Genomic DNA, 17732 nt, shown 5'->3' with positions numbered 1-17732 from the left:
AGTTCCTTTGTAACCACATCATAATATCCTATCAAATTTGTCAGACAAGACTTTCCCTTAACAAACCCATGCTGCGTCTGAATTATTGCTGCAGTCTTGTCTAGATGATCCTGCAATGCATCTTTAACCAGTGACTCCATTATTTTACCCGGAACAGAAGTTAAACTAACCGATCTGTAATTACTCGTGTCACCCTTCGTGTCACTCGGGACACATTTGCACATCTCCAGTCCGTGGGGACTTCCTCTGAGTCCAAGGATGCTCTCATAATTATGGCTAAGGGTTTGCTTAGTTGCTTTGCCACCTCCTTTAATATAACTGGATAGATCCCATCCAACCCAGGTGCCTTTCTTATGTTTAACTTCAACAATTTCTCCTCCACTTTGCTCTCAGTTATTAAAAAATCATTAAGCACTCTGCTACAATTTGATAACCTTCTGCCATTTTCAAACCTTAATAACTCCTCATATGTGAATGTAGATGCAAAAATACTCATTCAGTTTGTTTGCTATCTCAGCAGGATCATCAACAGTCGAACCATCGATACCAAGTGGACCAATCAGATTCATCCCCTTACTTTTAGCATTTATAAGTAAAGAAATCCTTGCTGTTTTTCTTAGCATCTTTTGCCAAAGATGTCTCGTAATCTGCCTTCGCCTGCCTAACCTCCTTTGTAACCTGATTACAAACTAGCTTACATCTGCCATAGGCTTCTGAGTCACTTGATAATTTATATGCATCCCATGCATTTTTCTTCTCTGTCACGAGTCTCATTAGTTCATTTGATTACCATTTAGGCCTAAACCTTGAACAATATTTCTTAATAGGTATGAAACTTTTAGTAGCTTCCACGATTAATTCCTTGAATGCTTCCCACTTAGAATTTACTGTTCGTAACATCGTCTTGTCTCCTATCTCGCAAAAAGGATTCTTCTGCTCCTATGTTTATCTTTGGTGACACTCCAATTTCCAGGCAAGATGAAATATCTCTTTTGGGGATTACCCTGATGTCTAAACTCTCTTGGCACAAGTACATTACAAATATTGCTTTCTCTGCATCAAAAAAACATGGTTTTCTCTTTCACTTTCGGCGTTACTTTTCTTCCAAACAGCTGTTCACTTTGAACAAATCGCAAATCCCCCATACCATGGAATATTGTTCCCACATCTTTGGCCGTACTCCCAAAACTTCTCTCAGGCTTCTAGATTCCATAAAGAAGAGGGCAGTTAGGTTAATTAATGAGTCATCTCTAACAGTCTCTCCACTCGCTTTCTCATAGATGTGCTGTTTCTGCTGCATGCCTTTTCTACAGATACTTCCATGGGCACTGTTCTTCTGAATTGGCTTCTATAATTCCCGCTCTCTCTCAAAACAGTCCGAACACGTGCCGCCACCAGCCAACATCCATTTACTGTCCAACTTCAAAATCACATAACCAACTTTTTATCTTCCTCGTTTATTCATTCAGCTGCTGTTTTCTGGAACGACCTTCCTTCATAAGTATATCCTGAAAATTACAGTCTACAGAAGTTCAAGTCCAATGTCAACCAATATCTTCTTTTGTCTTCTCAACCTCCAACCCAAGCACAGTACTAAGTACTATAGGTTCTCATACCTCTCACATTTGGCGTTCTTAAAAAAAATAATAAAAAAGTTACTGCAGGTGTATATTCCTTTCTACTTCTCTCTCTCTCTCTCTCTCTCTCTCTCTCTCTCTCTCTCTCTCTCTCTCTCTCAGGGTAACTCGGAATTTTTTTTTTTTTTTTTTTTGCTGGTGCAGCATAAGCTTTAGGCTTCCTTGCACCGTATGGCTAATAATAATACTAATAATAATAATATATAGTGGACCCATGCAGGATTCTATTATACAGAATACACAGATTGGCCAATGAGGTAAACCTATCTAATAGCAAGTAGGTCACCCCCCCCTTTAGCTCATAGAACAGCACGGATTCACCCTAGTCTGGTTTCAATAAGTTGTTAAAAGTGTGCCACAGGGATGCTGGTCCATGTTGATGATTGTGGATCTCCTATCCAAAGAGTTCATTCCACCTCATCACACAGCTGCTCAAATGGATTAAGATACCACCACAAGTGCTCAACTGGATTGAGATTGGTGCAGCTGCATTGCACAATCATCACAGCTGCAGAACTCAGATGCACTCATGTAAGAGTTGTACAAGAGATGAATCCTCTTAAGGTCCAAATCTTAGTTTGAATTATTCTATTGATATAACTAGACCTTTCTTTTTTGTTGACAGTTATTGTACTAAGTGAAATTATCAACTAATGTTAAAATTTGAAATTCTGGTTGTCTGGTATTAAAAGATAAACACAACGATATCTTCTCATGCAAAATGGAGGGTACTTTTAATAACTGGAAGAGGACATTATGTGTTGGTTTTCCATGGAATCTAGATTTCTATAAAGATCACTCTTATACCATGTGAATATATAAAAAATAGTTTATTTAGCTATTAACTAAATCACCATACATTAAGGCACCATTTCAGGAACCTTGCTAAAACCCATCCTCAGACCATGCATAGGCTTTTGCCAGCCTTCTGCTTTCCAAATTTCAATTCCAAAGAACATGCAGTCAGAAGTGAGACATTTGGCAAGTGTGAGGCAGGCAAATGCATATGTATGGTCTAAGGATGTGTTCTGGCAAGGTTCCCGAAATGTTACCATAATTATAGAGAATTAGTTAACAGCTAAATAAACTATCTTAATATTCATGTGGTATGAGACTGAACATTACAGAAATCTAGATTCTGTGGAGGCTACTTCATTATGCCATTCTGTGGAAAAGGTTTTAGACCAAAATTCTAAAACACTGAAATACTCACTATGATCAGCAGAATTTAACACCTGGATCCTGCATGCACTGAATCACAGTTGAGGTCAAAATGCATTTTGATTAGCTGTACTGGGTGTACTCATCAACTTTAGAAGGTAGGTTAGCTTCAATGACTTTTATTATGTTTTGTGGTATCAGTCAAGAATAAGCTGCATACAAACGAACCTAAGACATTTCTAGACTTAAGCAATTTATAATTGGAACATTTCAGTAGTATTAAATGGGATATATCACTTGCAAATAGAGACATGTATTAAAAAAAAATAAACAAAACAGACCCATTAATCACTAGCTTCAAATTATCATAATCGATATTTAAGCTAATGCCTATGTTACATGTTTAAATTTAATTAACAAATAATTATTAATTGAAATTATTAATGAAACCTTTATTAATAATTTAATAAAGGTTTTCTTAAATTTTCAATGTACTTACTAATTTGTGAGTCATTCTGCATATACAAATGCTATGCTATAGGTAAATAACACACAATTTTCAAAAAAAAAAAAAAACCCTTTTCTTTCACAGCATATTTAGAAGTATTTGTTTTTGCTCAACTGAAAATAACAACAATGATAATCAAAATATAGATTTTGCTACTTTGAGATGGAAACTCACCAATACAGGATGGAGATCCACACCATACATATCTAACCATTTAACTCGATCCAAGAAATGAAGCTCAGCTGTTGCCGGAACTTGACCACTAAAAAATTGAAATTCTTACCATGCTATCAATGATATTTCATTTATTGCCAATTTAAAAATATTGATTTACTTTATTTTCTTATTTTTAAGTTTTGTACTGGCTTTTGATAAAAATCATTCACTATAGTATTAGTAGTGACTATATAGTACAAGGAAGGGAACTACAGGCTTTTGCGGCACTGGCCAAAAAGAAATAAGTTACTAATTATGTGCTTTCCTCTTCACATAGGTAACTATCCAATTGACCTTTGAATTTCATTAAACATTCAGACTCAACCACCTGAAGAGGCAGCTTGTTACAGTAATCAAAAACTCACTGACTAAAAGAAAACTTCATACAGTCTAGTCTAAACCTTTTCTCCTGTAATTTGAATTTATGGCCCCCAGTTCTGGAATTCTTTATAACAGTGAAAATTTTACCTTCATTCATTTTACTAACCCCTTTCAGAGCCTTACAGACCTCAATCATGTCAGCTCCAAGTTGCTTGGCTGCTAAGCTCTGTAGCCCAGATAAAGTTTTTTCTCGTACAGTTGCCCTTTTGCTGATCTCACCATACAGGTTGCCAGTCTTGCAAGTATTCCAAGCAAAATCTTATAATTGCCTTATAAAGTGTGATTATGACCTCCCTATTTCTACAGGCTATTTATTATTATACATATCGTCAATAGGGTACCATGAGTTTTACTGGCTCCCTGTTTACACTGCACAGAGGACTTCATGTCTGCCCGTATAATAACTTCTACAACCCTTTCTTCCTCTACTGTTTTTAATTCAGCCCTATCAAGGGTATTAGTTATTTTAGGTATGCTATTCTCCAAATGTAAGATGCATTAAAACACAATTGCCACTTACTTTTCTGACCATCCTTGAAGCCTATTCAAGTCATCCTGCTTGGCAGGATGACTTGAATTATGAGTGCTGCTTGGCGCTAATCATTAATGACTCTCCCAAAACTTAAATCATCTGCAAAGTTTGATATCACACCCTCTATCCCTTTGTCGATGTGGTTTATAAAAATCAAAAACAATAGTGATCGGAGAACTGATCCTTGAGGGAGCCCACTTCTGAAGTTATGCTAATATGAAGAATATCCATTAATCACAACCCTCTGCCACCTTTCAATCCATCTTAGAACCTTGCCAGTAATCCCAACATGTTCCAGCTTATACAGTAACTTTCATGAAGATTTCAGTCAAATGCCTTGCTAAAATCAAATAAACTAGGCCATAGGTACCTATGTCATAACAGCTAACCAGGTTAGTTAAACATGATTTTTTCTTAGGAAAACCATATTGCATGTCCTTTAGAATGCCATTTTTATCTAAAAGTCCCAGAATTGCACTCTTTATCATTGCCTCCAAGATTTTCTCCTACCACTGAAGTCAGATTAATTGGTTGGTCCCATGTTACCGACTTTACTCTTAGAAATACCTTTACATGTATTGATAATACACTGGCACTTCTCCAATCCAAAGGCATCTTTCCCAAGTCCGATGGTACCCTCATGGTTAACCTCAATTGTTCTATGTCTCTTGCCGCCTCCCTCAATATTATTGATTATATATCATCAACTCCAGGAGCCTTATTTGCTTTTAGGCTGAAAAGTTTTTCTAATAAACATTCATGTGTAATTTTCAAATCATTAAGTTCATATATCTCAGCCTCGTCACACAGCAACTCCTTTCGACAGATCGATGCACATTACTCATTCAGTTCATCATCAACATCAGCTAGGTTATCTAGGGCTTTCTCACGCCCTGTTCACACAGGTCCAATCTGATTCGTTTTGTTCTTCTTTGTATTTATATACATGGGAAACTCGTTGAATACCATTCTTTCCTCTCTTGGCCAGTATCTTACTATCAGATTTCTGATAGTAAGCTTCGGCAATGTAACATTCTCTGTGGCAGTATTACAGATGAATTTATAGCTGTTATAGCATGTTTCTCAACCTTTTCATTGCTGCAGCACATTTCTAAAGACACTAAAATTTTATGGCACACTACATTCACTACTATACTCATATATTCACAAATGGGAAGTTATTTCTGTTGGGTATATTTAATAGTCCACTTATTATTTGTTTTAAATGGTTTTAATACATCTTTGTTGAACACAGATGATTTACATTAAATTTAAAAGAAATTTTTTGAACATACATCAAATTTAAAAGAAAATATATAAAAAATTAAGATAATTAAAGAATATACAATTATAACATTTTAATCAGTGACACAATTTGGTTTTATGGGAAGCACACAATTTGAATTTGAAATTTAATCCAAAATTTGATAATATTAGTGTTATTAGAGTGAATTTCTAATGAATGGTCACTACAGATCTCTGCCAATTCTTCATCCTCTTGCAGATTGACTTCGAAGGTTTCTTGTTGCAAATGGGTCTCTTAACCACAAATATTTTTTTGGTATCAAGGGATGGGAAGTAATGCTGAATTTTTGTCTTTAGCAGCTCTAAAGTTTCACTTATTAAATTAATTATTTTAGTATAATTAGTTTTGGCAGTCAAGAGAAACATTTCCAGATTTTTTTATTAACGTATTTTTTCCATCTACTCAACTTTTCTTTTAAAGACAAACAACTTTTTATTAAGCTGTGCAAATAAATCTGCTAAAAAGCTAATTTACAGCAACAAATTTCATCATTTAAATAATCACAATTCTGATTGCTCCAGTGAAAAAAATATGAGCATTTTCTCAAGCAACTCGTACATATGCATAAGTACATTTTCTTTCAATAGCCAATGAACTTCAGTATGCATTATTAAAAAAAATATCGCACTCCAGTTCCATGCATAATTTTTCGAAAATACATATTTTTTGTAGTCTAGTTTTGATATAATTGACCATTTCAACCTCTTGATGAAGTACAAATTTTAAACCAGGTATGTCAGTCTTCACTACTAGAACTTCTCTGTGTATAAAACAGTGTGTTATAATAATATTTCATTTGTGCCATTTTATTAATTCTTCAAATCCTTTTAGTGCTCCTGTCATTATGGGAACACTGTCGGTACAAATGCTGACACATGACATCCACATTATACCACACTTTTGCAAATAATTATTCATTACTTCAGAAATATCTTAGCTGGCTGTTCTTTCAGTGAGTTCTTCACAACAACAACAGAAAGAAAAAAATTAATAATTGTGTCATTTTTGATAAATGTGACAATTCCTATTAATTGGCTTTTCCCAATGATATCTGTAGATTCATCGATTTGCAATGTAAACAGTTGCCGAAAATTATTAATAGGTTGAACAAATTGTTCTTCAATATCATCGGACATTTCTTTTATACCCCTGCTAATTGTGCTGTTCGAAAGTGGTACTGTCATCATTTATTTTCAATGGACACTGCTCAGCGTGGACTAATGTTATTAATGGAGTCCCTCAGGGTTCAGTATTGGGTCCATTATTGTTTTCTGTATTTATAAATGATATTGATGATGGAATATCAAGCTTAACGTCCAAGTTTGCAGACGATACAAAGGTTGGTAGGATTGTTAAGGACACTACTGATGCTATGCTGCTGCAACAGGATCTGGAAAGGTTGAGCAGATGGGCTGAGAGTGGCAAATGAAGTTTAACATTGACAAATGTAAAGTACTACATATGGGAAACAGCAACCCCAGAGCAACGTATCAACTCTGTGGTACTACACTGACAGTTATGTTATGTTATTTGCAGTAGCATTAGCAACTAAGGCCATATTGCTCTGAGAAATGTAGTGGTCATTCACTGACCTTTCCGCATCTTCCATATTTGGTGGTGATGGGCTCGAACCACGGTCTAATCAAGAAGCGTGTGCTACGCACTGCTGCTCCTTCCCACCTGGCTACGGAGGCGCCTACACTGACAGTGGTAGAGAATGAAAAGGACCATGGGGTAATTGTGCAGGCAGATACGAAATTCTCTGAGCAGTGAAGACGGGCTGCAAGATTAGATCATGGTGTCTTGTCAATGATATACAGGAATTTTTCTAGCAGGGATAAGGAGGTGATTATTCACTTGTATAAGGCAATGGTCAGGTCACACCTTGAGTACTGTATACAGGTCTGGAGGCCTCATTTCAAGAAGGATGTAGGGCTGCTGGAATGAGTACAGAGAAGGGCAACAAGATTAGTGAATGGAACAAAGGGTTGCTCTTACGAAGAAAGGCTTAAGTTTTGCAAATTACAGTGTCTGGAGACTAGACACCGGCGAGGTAATCTGATAGAGGTGTATAAAGCCTTGAATGGTTTGAGCATGCTCAATGCCGATGGGATTCTTCCTCTTGCTCAGTATAATCACCTGAGAGTGCATAAATTCAAACTGAGGAAAGACAGTTCTAGGATAAATGTGCAGAAGATTGCCTTTAGACAGCCGATAGTTGATTGCTGGAACAGACTTCTATATTTTGTTGTGGAAGCTGATAGCCTAATAAATTTAAGGTTGAGCTGGACAGGTATTTCGAACAAACAGAGGGGTGAAATGGGAGAGGGTTTTTTTTTTTTTTTTTTTGGCTGATGCTGCATAAGCTTGCTTTCTTGCATCATATGCCTCTACTAATGCTAATTTTATTTTCTTCAGCTTCCTCTTCCAAAATGCTTTTCACGATAACCAACATGCTGGTAAAAAAAAATCAGACTTTCTGAAATCAGATGAAATTTCTTCTTTTTTTTTTTTTTTTTTTTTCACCAGTTTGACTACTTCTTGTGCTTTATCAGATATTTTAGCCATGTTATAAAATTCTGTACCTTGTTTTCTAAAAGAGGCCTGCAGGCTCTTGATGGCTGCTTGTTTTTGTCATTTTCTCCAAGCTTGTTGTTATTAAGTTGCCTCTTCCAATTTCCTTTCACTAAAAATTTATCCATTGCTAATAATTTATAAAAAAAATTAAAGTTACTCCTAGAATGTACTAATATAGTTCACTGAAAATACCTGTTCTACATGAATTAACAGAAAATGACATTTTAGAGATATAAAAACAAAAAGTATTTTTAAAACACAATGGAAATTTCTTACTATACTGCTTAAAAGTTGCACTTATACAACTGCAAAATGCACAGTCTCTTTTTGGCCATTCTTATCACTTTGAGTCTCTTCTAACTGCAAAATGCAGTTGGAAGAGACTCAAAGTGATAAGAATGGCCAAATAAACATGAATAGATCTAGTACTAGGAATCAAAATGTGACATCACATTGACCACCAGAAGCTGATTGGATTGGTGCAGCATAAATAAATGAATTTTTTGTTTGAATCAGTTTTGAATAATTTCCATAGTCTGAGGCTTTTAGCCCTAAAACTTTTTAGTTACCGTATTTCCCCATGTATTCTTCGCACCTTAATTTTGGGGCCCGAAATTTGAAAAAAAATGTATTACATAAAGTTATTGAACTCAAGTTTTATTCATCATAAAATTAATACAACTCCTCATAACTTGAATTCAGCACTGTACAAAAATCTTTTCTGAGCCATTTCTGGGCAGAACGTGGCAAAACGTAACTTAATATAACGGTAACAAGTGCGAAACAATGAGCGCAACGACAACAAGCGCGAAATGCAAGTAAAAAAAAATCTACAACCACTGTATAAGACGCACCCAGTTTTTTAACCCCAAAATTTTTTGAAAAAAGGTGCGTCTTATACATGGGGAAATACGGTAATTAATTTATATCATAAAACTTGGATTTATTCTTTTTTTTTTTTTTTTTTACATTTTCCACAGCACACTTGAAGCATACTCACAGCACACACACACACACACTAATGTACCACAGCACACAGGTTGAGAAACACTGTATTATAGCCATCAGTACTTTTTATCGCTCTTTTTATCTTCAGTACTTTTTTTTTTTTTTTTTTTCGCTGTAACTTTCCAATGCCATCATTTTCTGCTTTGCAGACTGGTCAACTCTGTATTCATCCATCTTGGCATCCACCTCTTGCAATATTTTCTTAATAGTATTTATGCATTCATGGCCTTGTAATTACTGCTTTAAAGGTATTCGACAATTCTAACATATTGACCATCTCTCTGCAATCTGCTCATTTAATAGATGCTAGGTAGAGACTTGGGCCTCCATAGCCAAGTGGTCAGGAGCGGGAGTGCGGGAGTGCATGCTCCTTGAGTAGACTGGATTCAAGCCCCTGACTGCTAAATGCGGTCAATCTACCAACCCGCACTGGACCAGCGTGGTAGATTGTGGTCCATTTCACTCAACATGAATTGTTGAGGAGGCTTCCATCCTGCAGTGGGTTGATAATGGCGGCAGTTTATGTAGCAACTGTCATAGATGACTCTTCTGAAATTAAAACTCATGCCTTTTCCTTTAATTGCTGCAACATCTTTCTTCATCTTCCAAATAATAACTGAATGTTCACTATCTGCAAAGGGTTCCTGTACTGTAATCCCTATGATATTTTCTGATTCGTGAATAATGATGACATCCACACTATTCTATTTCTCTATTCTCTATTTCTATTCTCTTGTATTTTCTCTAACATGCTGGTACATATAATAATCATCTAGTTTATTTAAAAATTTGGTTCCCCATGGTGAATTTCCCTCCCATTTATTCTAATCAATTAGGAGAAAAATAAAATCACCCATAATAACAGTCACACTTGCTTGCCCTTTCCATCTGCATGTAGAGACTTGTCATACTCTTCCCATTCTTCAATAGATTGTGACTTCTATAGACAGTCTATTGTAACTGGGTATTGCGACTTCTATAGACAGACTCTCCACTCATTATACCTTTGCTTTAAACTAGGTCACACCACACAATTCTATACAGGCAGGCAAAACTTCTGGCTCAGAAAAAGTTATTTTTGTGCTCAAGCCAGTTTTGATAAGAAGCATATAAGAAGAAGATAAAATGTTAATCATTTTCTCTCAAAAATATTCTCATTCCATTTCAGAATATTTTATACTTAATACTAATGTAAACTTCATATTCACTTGAACTGAATACCAACAATGTAGAGCTGTATACAATTACAGCTCTACAGTGTTGGTAATTACACAATTTGAAAAAAACTACAATGCCAAAGAAATGCCTTAGAATATTTTGCAGCTAAGTTGTCAAAATTATACTATACCTCAATAATAATAATAATAATAATTTTAATAATAATGATTTATTTATCCCTATTTTATGTTACACTATTTGGGAGATAACAGCAAAAAGGGAGGGAGAACACATAAGCCAATGGCTTTTTATGGGGTGTTCCCTTAAAAAAACGAAGAATATACAAATATACAATTGAAAAACATACAGTTCTGAAATTGTACAGGTAATCTTCAACAGGAAAGACAAATAAATTGGAGTTTTTTGTACATTTCTTTACAGAAGACTTCAAAAATCATCACTACTTATAATATCAATGTGAACGTTTTTACAATTAAATGATGAGAGAAAAGAAAAATGATGAGATACATGCACAGAAATTTACAAACTATTTGCCAACTGCTTCCTTTAACATTTGTATATTATTTCCATGTTGGTGTTTTTGAAAAAGCCAGGAGTTGAGTGGAAGGTACTTTGAATCAGATATCCCTGGTGATGTGTTCAATTAGTAGTTTCTTGAATTGATTTAGTGAAGTGACATTTTTGATTTTTGCAGGAAGTTTGTCCCAGGTTTTAGCACCTCTGTATTTTATACTTTTCTGACCTATGGCTTTTCTGAACAGCGGAATCTTCAGGTTGGCTTCATTTCTTAGACTGTATGATATTTCTTCTTCATCTGTGGTTATGAAAAAGGATCTGAAGAGAGGGGGGGAAAGTCTGCTGTCTTCATAGCACTGTAAACAAGGATCGCCTCGGCTTTCTGCAATAGCTGGTAGATGCTTAGAAGTCTCACTTCCTTGTATCTCGAACTAAGCTGTGTTCCAGGGAAGGCCCAAAATTGAATGAACGCATCGATTGAGAATGGAGTTGATTCTTGCAAGGTTTTCTTGGCTGGTGGTACCACGTGAGATGATTCCATAGGTGAGGTGCAGCTGAATTAAAGAAAGAAATACTAGTCTGAGAAAGGAAGGAGACACCCAGGCAGAGGCCCAGGCAAGTATTCCCGCTAGTGACGAAGTTTTATTTCATAGGGTTATCATTTGTTTTTCCCAACTTAGCTTATCATCTGGCCAGATTCCGAGAAACTTGGTTTCATTCACCCTTTCGTGTTTTTATTTTTTGTATGTTATGTGGAAATCTGTATTTAGTGGTTTATTTTTTGTTCTAAACATCATATATTTTGATTTTTCTGGATTCAGTATAAGCTGATTCTTTTGAAGCCAACTATGCATCACAGAGAGCAAGGCAGAGATTTTGAGTTTACGCTGATTAGGGTCTTTATCCATGACCAGGATGGAAATATCGTCGACATATGCTACTAGGTGAGAAGATGGAAGAAGAGAGAGAAATTCATCGATGTAATAGGATAGGTCCAAGAAGTGAGCCTTGAGCTATTCCCCTGGAGAAATAACAGATGTCGGAGTATGATTGATTTGTTCTTACGACAAATGGTCGATCGGTAAGGTAGTCTTCAAGGAGAAGGCTAGTCCAAATATCAAATAAAAATTTTAATTCTACCTATAAACAATGTCTACATAAGTGTTTTATTCTGTTGTATATTATGATGCATATTAACTTTCCCCTTAGAAAATATCAAGACAAATACTGTTGAGGGTTGCATTGAACATAAAACATGGTTTTATGTTCAATGCATGGACTAACATAGCTGGAGTCACATATTGTATGGCTTTGGTTGGAGTCAATGCAAGGCTCAGGGGAGCATTTTTAAAAATCCCTCACCACATCTATTTTCATATCACTAGGTGGTAGATCTATCTTCATCAACCGGTGCAATACCACCACTTTGCTTATTGGAGGCTTGAGTGGTGGAACCCATGTTTAGTCTCCAGAGCTAAGTTCCGGTAAACCTTTCCCCATCTCTTCCATCATGCAGTATGACTAATGACTTTTGACATTTTGACATACCATGGACATTGTGGCAAGATCCAATCTTCCTTACATTTCGAGGGTACAGCTCTAAAACAGTGTTCGCAGGCCAGCCGCTAGTTAGTACACCGGACCCAACCTATTGGTAACTCTTTGGGTGGCATCAGGATCAGCTAGTGTATAATGTTGCTACCTCCACTCTGCCAGATAGTGACTGGAGGGAGTCCAAGTAGTGTGCATGCGGGAGACATTGTTGAGGCCACATTATGTCAAGGATCTGGGTATATTCTTACCATGTGTATTCCATATCCAAAAATTTCATTACTTCATACAGCATGTCCCGAACACTTTTTCTTACTATTGAATACACCATGAATTGTCAAACTAATAGAGTAAGCTTATCTGTGAAAAGATCTTAACCTCCCAAACACTTCATAGTTAACTTCACAAATATTGGTTTCAATTCTAATCTCAACGATGTCCATTTCCACTTGCAGTATGCCAAACTCCATGTACTTTTTCCTGACAGAATCTCAGTTATCGGTTGATTCAACTACTGCTCATCTCAGTTGCCCAAACTATACTGCTCATCTTAGTTTCCCAAACCAAAGATAACTGACAGTTACCATTCCAATTGGGGTGGTACAAACAATTTCAGCAAAGAGCTACATTCCAAGAAAAAAAATAACTGGGCAACAATATGAGTACACATTAATCTTCAGACAATCACAAATAGGACTCATTAATGTGACACTTGAATCACATGAATTTTCAAAATCTTTAAATGTGCACATCTTGATGACTAGCTTTTCTGATTAGATGGAAGTAGTTTCATTAAAAAACATAACTCATAACAGAAATTGTCCTCTTCCATTCATTTAGTATGAGTACCTATGCTGGTTGCACTTTACATGATTTTAGTGTCCATATTGAAATATTCAAACAAAATATAAACTTTCAACCTCTGCAACAAAAAAATTTAAAGAATTTTTATCGAGATCCACAGTGTACAGAACTCACCAGGTTGAAATTGAACTTCATCAAAAGCTAGAGTAGAAAGAAATATGCAAAGTATACGGGTTAGGTACGTTTCCTAAGTCTGTGTAAGTCACAAAAATGATAGAGAGAGAAATCATTCTTATAAAAATGGAAATGTGCAAAAAAAAAAAAAACTATTTACTTGTAGAACTGCATGCTTTTGTAGAACTCTATGCTTTCCTACCCTACTAAGATTCTGACATCAGTGATGTCAGTGTATTAATAGGGTAAAAAAGCATTCGATTTAGAAAAGGCACACCTAGAGAAGGGAGAGAAGTAGTAAATGGAATGGCCACTGAATTTGGTGTATTTCTGTGGATGAAATTCAGATGCATGTCTTAACAACTGACACAGATACAGGTGACCGCCGCTTAACGCTGATAATTCGTTCCGTAAAAACAGAGCGCTAAGTGAGCGCCGCATTCCCATAAGGTAACATGTGTATTTGTGAGTTGCGGTCGGTGCCATAGAATATTTCCTAATCAATAATAAACGGTAGTGAAAAGATGCACAAATGTCAGTCAAAATATTTAATATTCAAATATTTGTACATATAAAATATTCTGCATTACATACGTATCAAAATTAAACTAAAAATTCCAATTAAAATCATGAATTTAATTGATCCAAATTGGTTTAATTTAATTGATGAATTTAATCAAGAAAAATGTGTTGGTTTTGGGTTGAACTTTGGCCCTCTTCCAAATAAACTAAAAGGGGTATTAATTTTAAATCCCCCGCAGCGTTACCACCCAAGAATAAAGTCAACCGATCCTTCGCCGCTTTGAAACCTGGCATGTTTTTTTCTTCTTTCAATATGAAACTTCTTTTAGGCATTCGTTTCCACAAAAGTCCTGCTTCATCTATGTTAAAAACTTGTTGAGAAGTAAAACACATAATACCTCTCTTCAATAATTTTAACAAGTTCTTTTTTGAAAGTTTCGGCTCCTTAATCTGCACTTGCTGCTTCTCCTTGGATTTTAAATCTATTCAACCAGCCCTTACTAGTTTTAAATGGTTCCACTTTTATTTTTTTAGGTGAGTTTTCTTCAGATAATCATATTGGCTAATCTCTCTCTCTCTCTCTCTCTCCCTCTCTCTTTTTTTTTTTTTTTTTAATAATATTTAACTTAACTGAATTCTGCATTGGATATTATCTTCAATAAAATTAGTTAAAGTCTTTCCATTTCAATCCCAATAGCCGGCCTAGCCCTAGTTGCTTGCGGTGGAACAGCTATCTTTCCCTCTGCTAAAATTAATTCTTTATTTTTTTTATAATTGTTCTTACAGTTAAACTTGCAAGTCCTAAATTATGGCCCACATTTGCTTGTCTTTGACCGGAATCGATTCGCTTCAAAATGTCTAATTTAATTTTCAAATTCAGTCTTTTTCTTACATTTATAGTCTTCGTACTGCGCTCGCTCAGACGGTGTTGCTTTTTCATTCTTATCGGCCATTATTAACTCTTCGAAAATGTAACTGCGTTGGTTGCATTAATTATGATACAATGTTCGAGTCAACTGTCCGTTTCGCAAGATGTCTAATACGGTACTGAGTGATGACTAGACTTCGGATAAATGCATATAATAGAAATATTACAAGGAATATACTTGGTCATTTTTTTAAAATGTTGATCTCGGAACTACGTAACAAGTCACTGTACTGCAATTAAATTAGCGTGTGAGAAAATTTCGATGAGCTTGGGAAAATTTCTCAAGTCGGCGTGGGAAACATTTTTAATGCTGTTTTGTTATTCATTTTCAAGCTATCAACTCCATCAAATGAAACGATTTCGTTAAATATGCCAAAAATGCAATCTGTAAAAGAGTTATAGTGATCTGTGACAGTGTTATAGTCAGATACGGGTTATAATATAAGAACAGCGTTATAGCGGATAAGTGTAAAGCGAGCCGCGTTATAACAGGGTCTGCTGTATAGTGTCAGAAAAAACATTCCAAAATAAAAACTGTACTAAGTTAACTTGAGCAATGGGGAATAAAAATTGTTTCAATTACTATTAAAACTAAAACTTACGCAAGTCCTTTGTGAAATTCAGCAGCCTTTGCTTCAAGTTCAGGGGTTTGGTTTGTACAAAATCTGAACTCTGAAACATAACCTGGTTGGTGACGTCGAGGATCATAATCTCCCAGTTCAGCTGAGAGCAAAAAAGAAACATTTAGTCTGATATTTAAAAAGGGAAATTATAAATAAAAGATACTGAGTTTAAAAAGGTATCATACCCAATTTATTCATTTTAATTAACATTTTTTAAGTTTATCTCAACATTGCAAATACATAGGCTGATGAGTGATTATTTTTAAAAAGGTTCAAGGTTAAAACATTTCTGCAAATAGTAATAATAGCAATATTTCAAACAGAATGCACCTTTTAACCTAACTCTTGGCCCAATTTTGTTAAAGACAAAATAGATTTAATTAAGAGGAATCTAAATTAAAATTGACACAAATTTCTAATATTTCCTTTTAATAATTTGAAATTTATTATCAATTAAGGTAAGCCATGCATCCGCTTTTGTGAATATACCACTCCTATATTAATGAATTCATTAATCAACAGTCTGTTTCATCAAATTTTATAACGCACATTTGGGCTCATTAGAACAGAAATTCCCAAACTTTTTCGGTTCATGGCACCCTTACTGTCCCAATAATTTTTTTCACGGCACCCCAAAAGAAATACCTAACACAGTGATTTTCGACCTTTTAATATATACCTATATAATAATTTTATTCTTTATATAGAGGTACTAAATAAAGATCAATTATAGATCACCACAAAATTAAAAAGATACGGTACAATGGATATTGTATCATACCCTTTATATTGTACCCTTTTTATAATAAAATATATATATAAATTTAAAAAAATAATAATAACTTTAAGTAACTTAAACCCAAATTACACGGCACCCCAAAAATGTTGTTGCGGCACCCCGGTTGAAAACCACTGCATTAGAAGAAACAGATAATAAAAATCCTAATATATCTAACAATAAAAATAAATCGTAGTCAATTGTATGACATCTTAATTAGACTATTACAAATTGGGTTGTATTTTAATATGATAATCACATACTGTGCTGAATAGTAATAACATGATAAAACTAGAACCTGTCTAAATGTAAACAATTCATTGAAATATCAAATAATAATTTTTTGAATTTTTATATCATTTTTAATGAAATACTGAGAATATTTCATTAAAAAAATCTGACTTTTAAACCTACAGTACTCAAGGTGTAGCCTAGCCAGTGCATTATACAAAGGGATAATCACCACCTTATCCCTGCTAGCAAATTTCCTGTATATCATTGACAAGACCCCATCAGCTGCACTGGCAGCCTCTTCGCACTGCTCAGAAAATTTCATATCTGACCATAATTGCCCCAGTTCTTTTTCATTTTCCACTACCCTGATGTAATACCACCCAGTTTGTACATTTTTCTAAGGTTTCTGCTACCCATATGCAGTATTTTGCATTTGTCAAAGTTAAACATCAGTTGCAACCTCTCAGCCGATCTACCCAACTTTTCTAGCTCTTGTTGCAGTAGCATACTGTCATTAACAACCCTGCCAACCTTTGTATCACTGCAAACTTGGAATTAAGCCTGATATATCTTCAATATCATTGATAAATATAGAGCAGTGTCCACTGATTACCACTCTCTGCCTTCTCCCACTCAATAATTTAAACAAGTCTAAAAAATAAATTAGTACTACAGAAAAAGGGACTGTTGAGCACAAGAAGGCAGAGTGGTTATCAGTGAGCATCAGTATTCTTGGAATAATGTTATTAGAAGTGTATTTTTGGAATAATATTATTAGTCGACAAGCATTCAGTGTTGGCCCCATTGCTGATTGTAATCTTTATTAATGATATTGTTAAAGGTATATCAGGCTTAATGTCTATGTTTGCATATGAGAAGCGACAATTGAAGTCTAATATTGACAAATATGATAATATTTGTCAATATTAAACTTAAATTCAACTAGTACCAGATTAACTTGGGTTCAGGGGAGGTTCCCAGGACTGGAGATGTGAAAATGTATCTGCAATTCACAGGGGGGGGGGGATCAAAGAGTGACATGAGTAATTACAGACCTGATTGTTTAACTTCCCTTCCGGGGAAAATAATGGAGTCAC

General features: G+C 35.2%; 1 protein-coding gene across 1 annotated transcript in view; it reads right to left on the bottom strand.

Moving 5' to 3' along the window:
* Positions 1–17732, bottom strand: part of LOC150089384 (band 4.1-like protein 4) — a 582252-nt gene that overhangs the window by 218816 nt on the left and 345704 nt on the right. Inside the window, exons 6-7 of the mRNA XM_090389965.1 lie at positions 15603–15723; positions 3481–3568 (exon numbers count right to left, since the gene is read on the bottom strand). Coding sequence (XP_090246091.1) covers positions 3481–3568; positions 15603–15723 — 209 coding nt within the window. The remainder of the gene's footprint in view (positions 1–3480; positions 3569–15602; positions 15724–17732) is intronic.

This window comes from Mastigoproctus giganteus, chromosome 2 (assembly GCF_048544385.1).
Source record: "Mastigoproctus giganteus isolate SK-2022 chromosome 2, ASM4854438v1, whole genome shotgun sequence".
Taxonomy (NCBI): domain Eukaryota; kingdom Metazoa; phylum Arthropoda; class Arachnida; order Uropygi; family Thelyphonidae; genus Mastigoproctus; species Mastigoproctus giganteus.
Note: the sequence above shows the minus strand (reverse complement) of the source record. Positions and strands in the feature narration are given on the sequence as shown.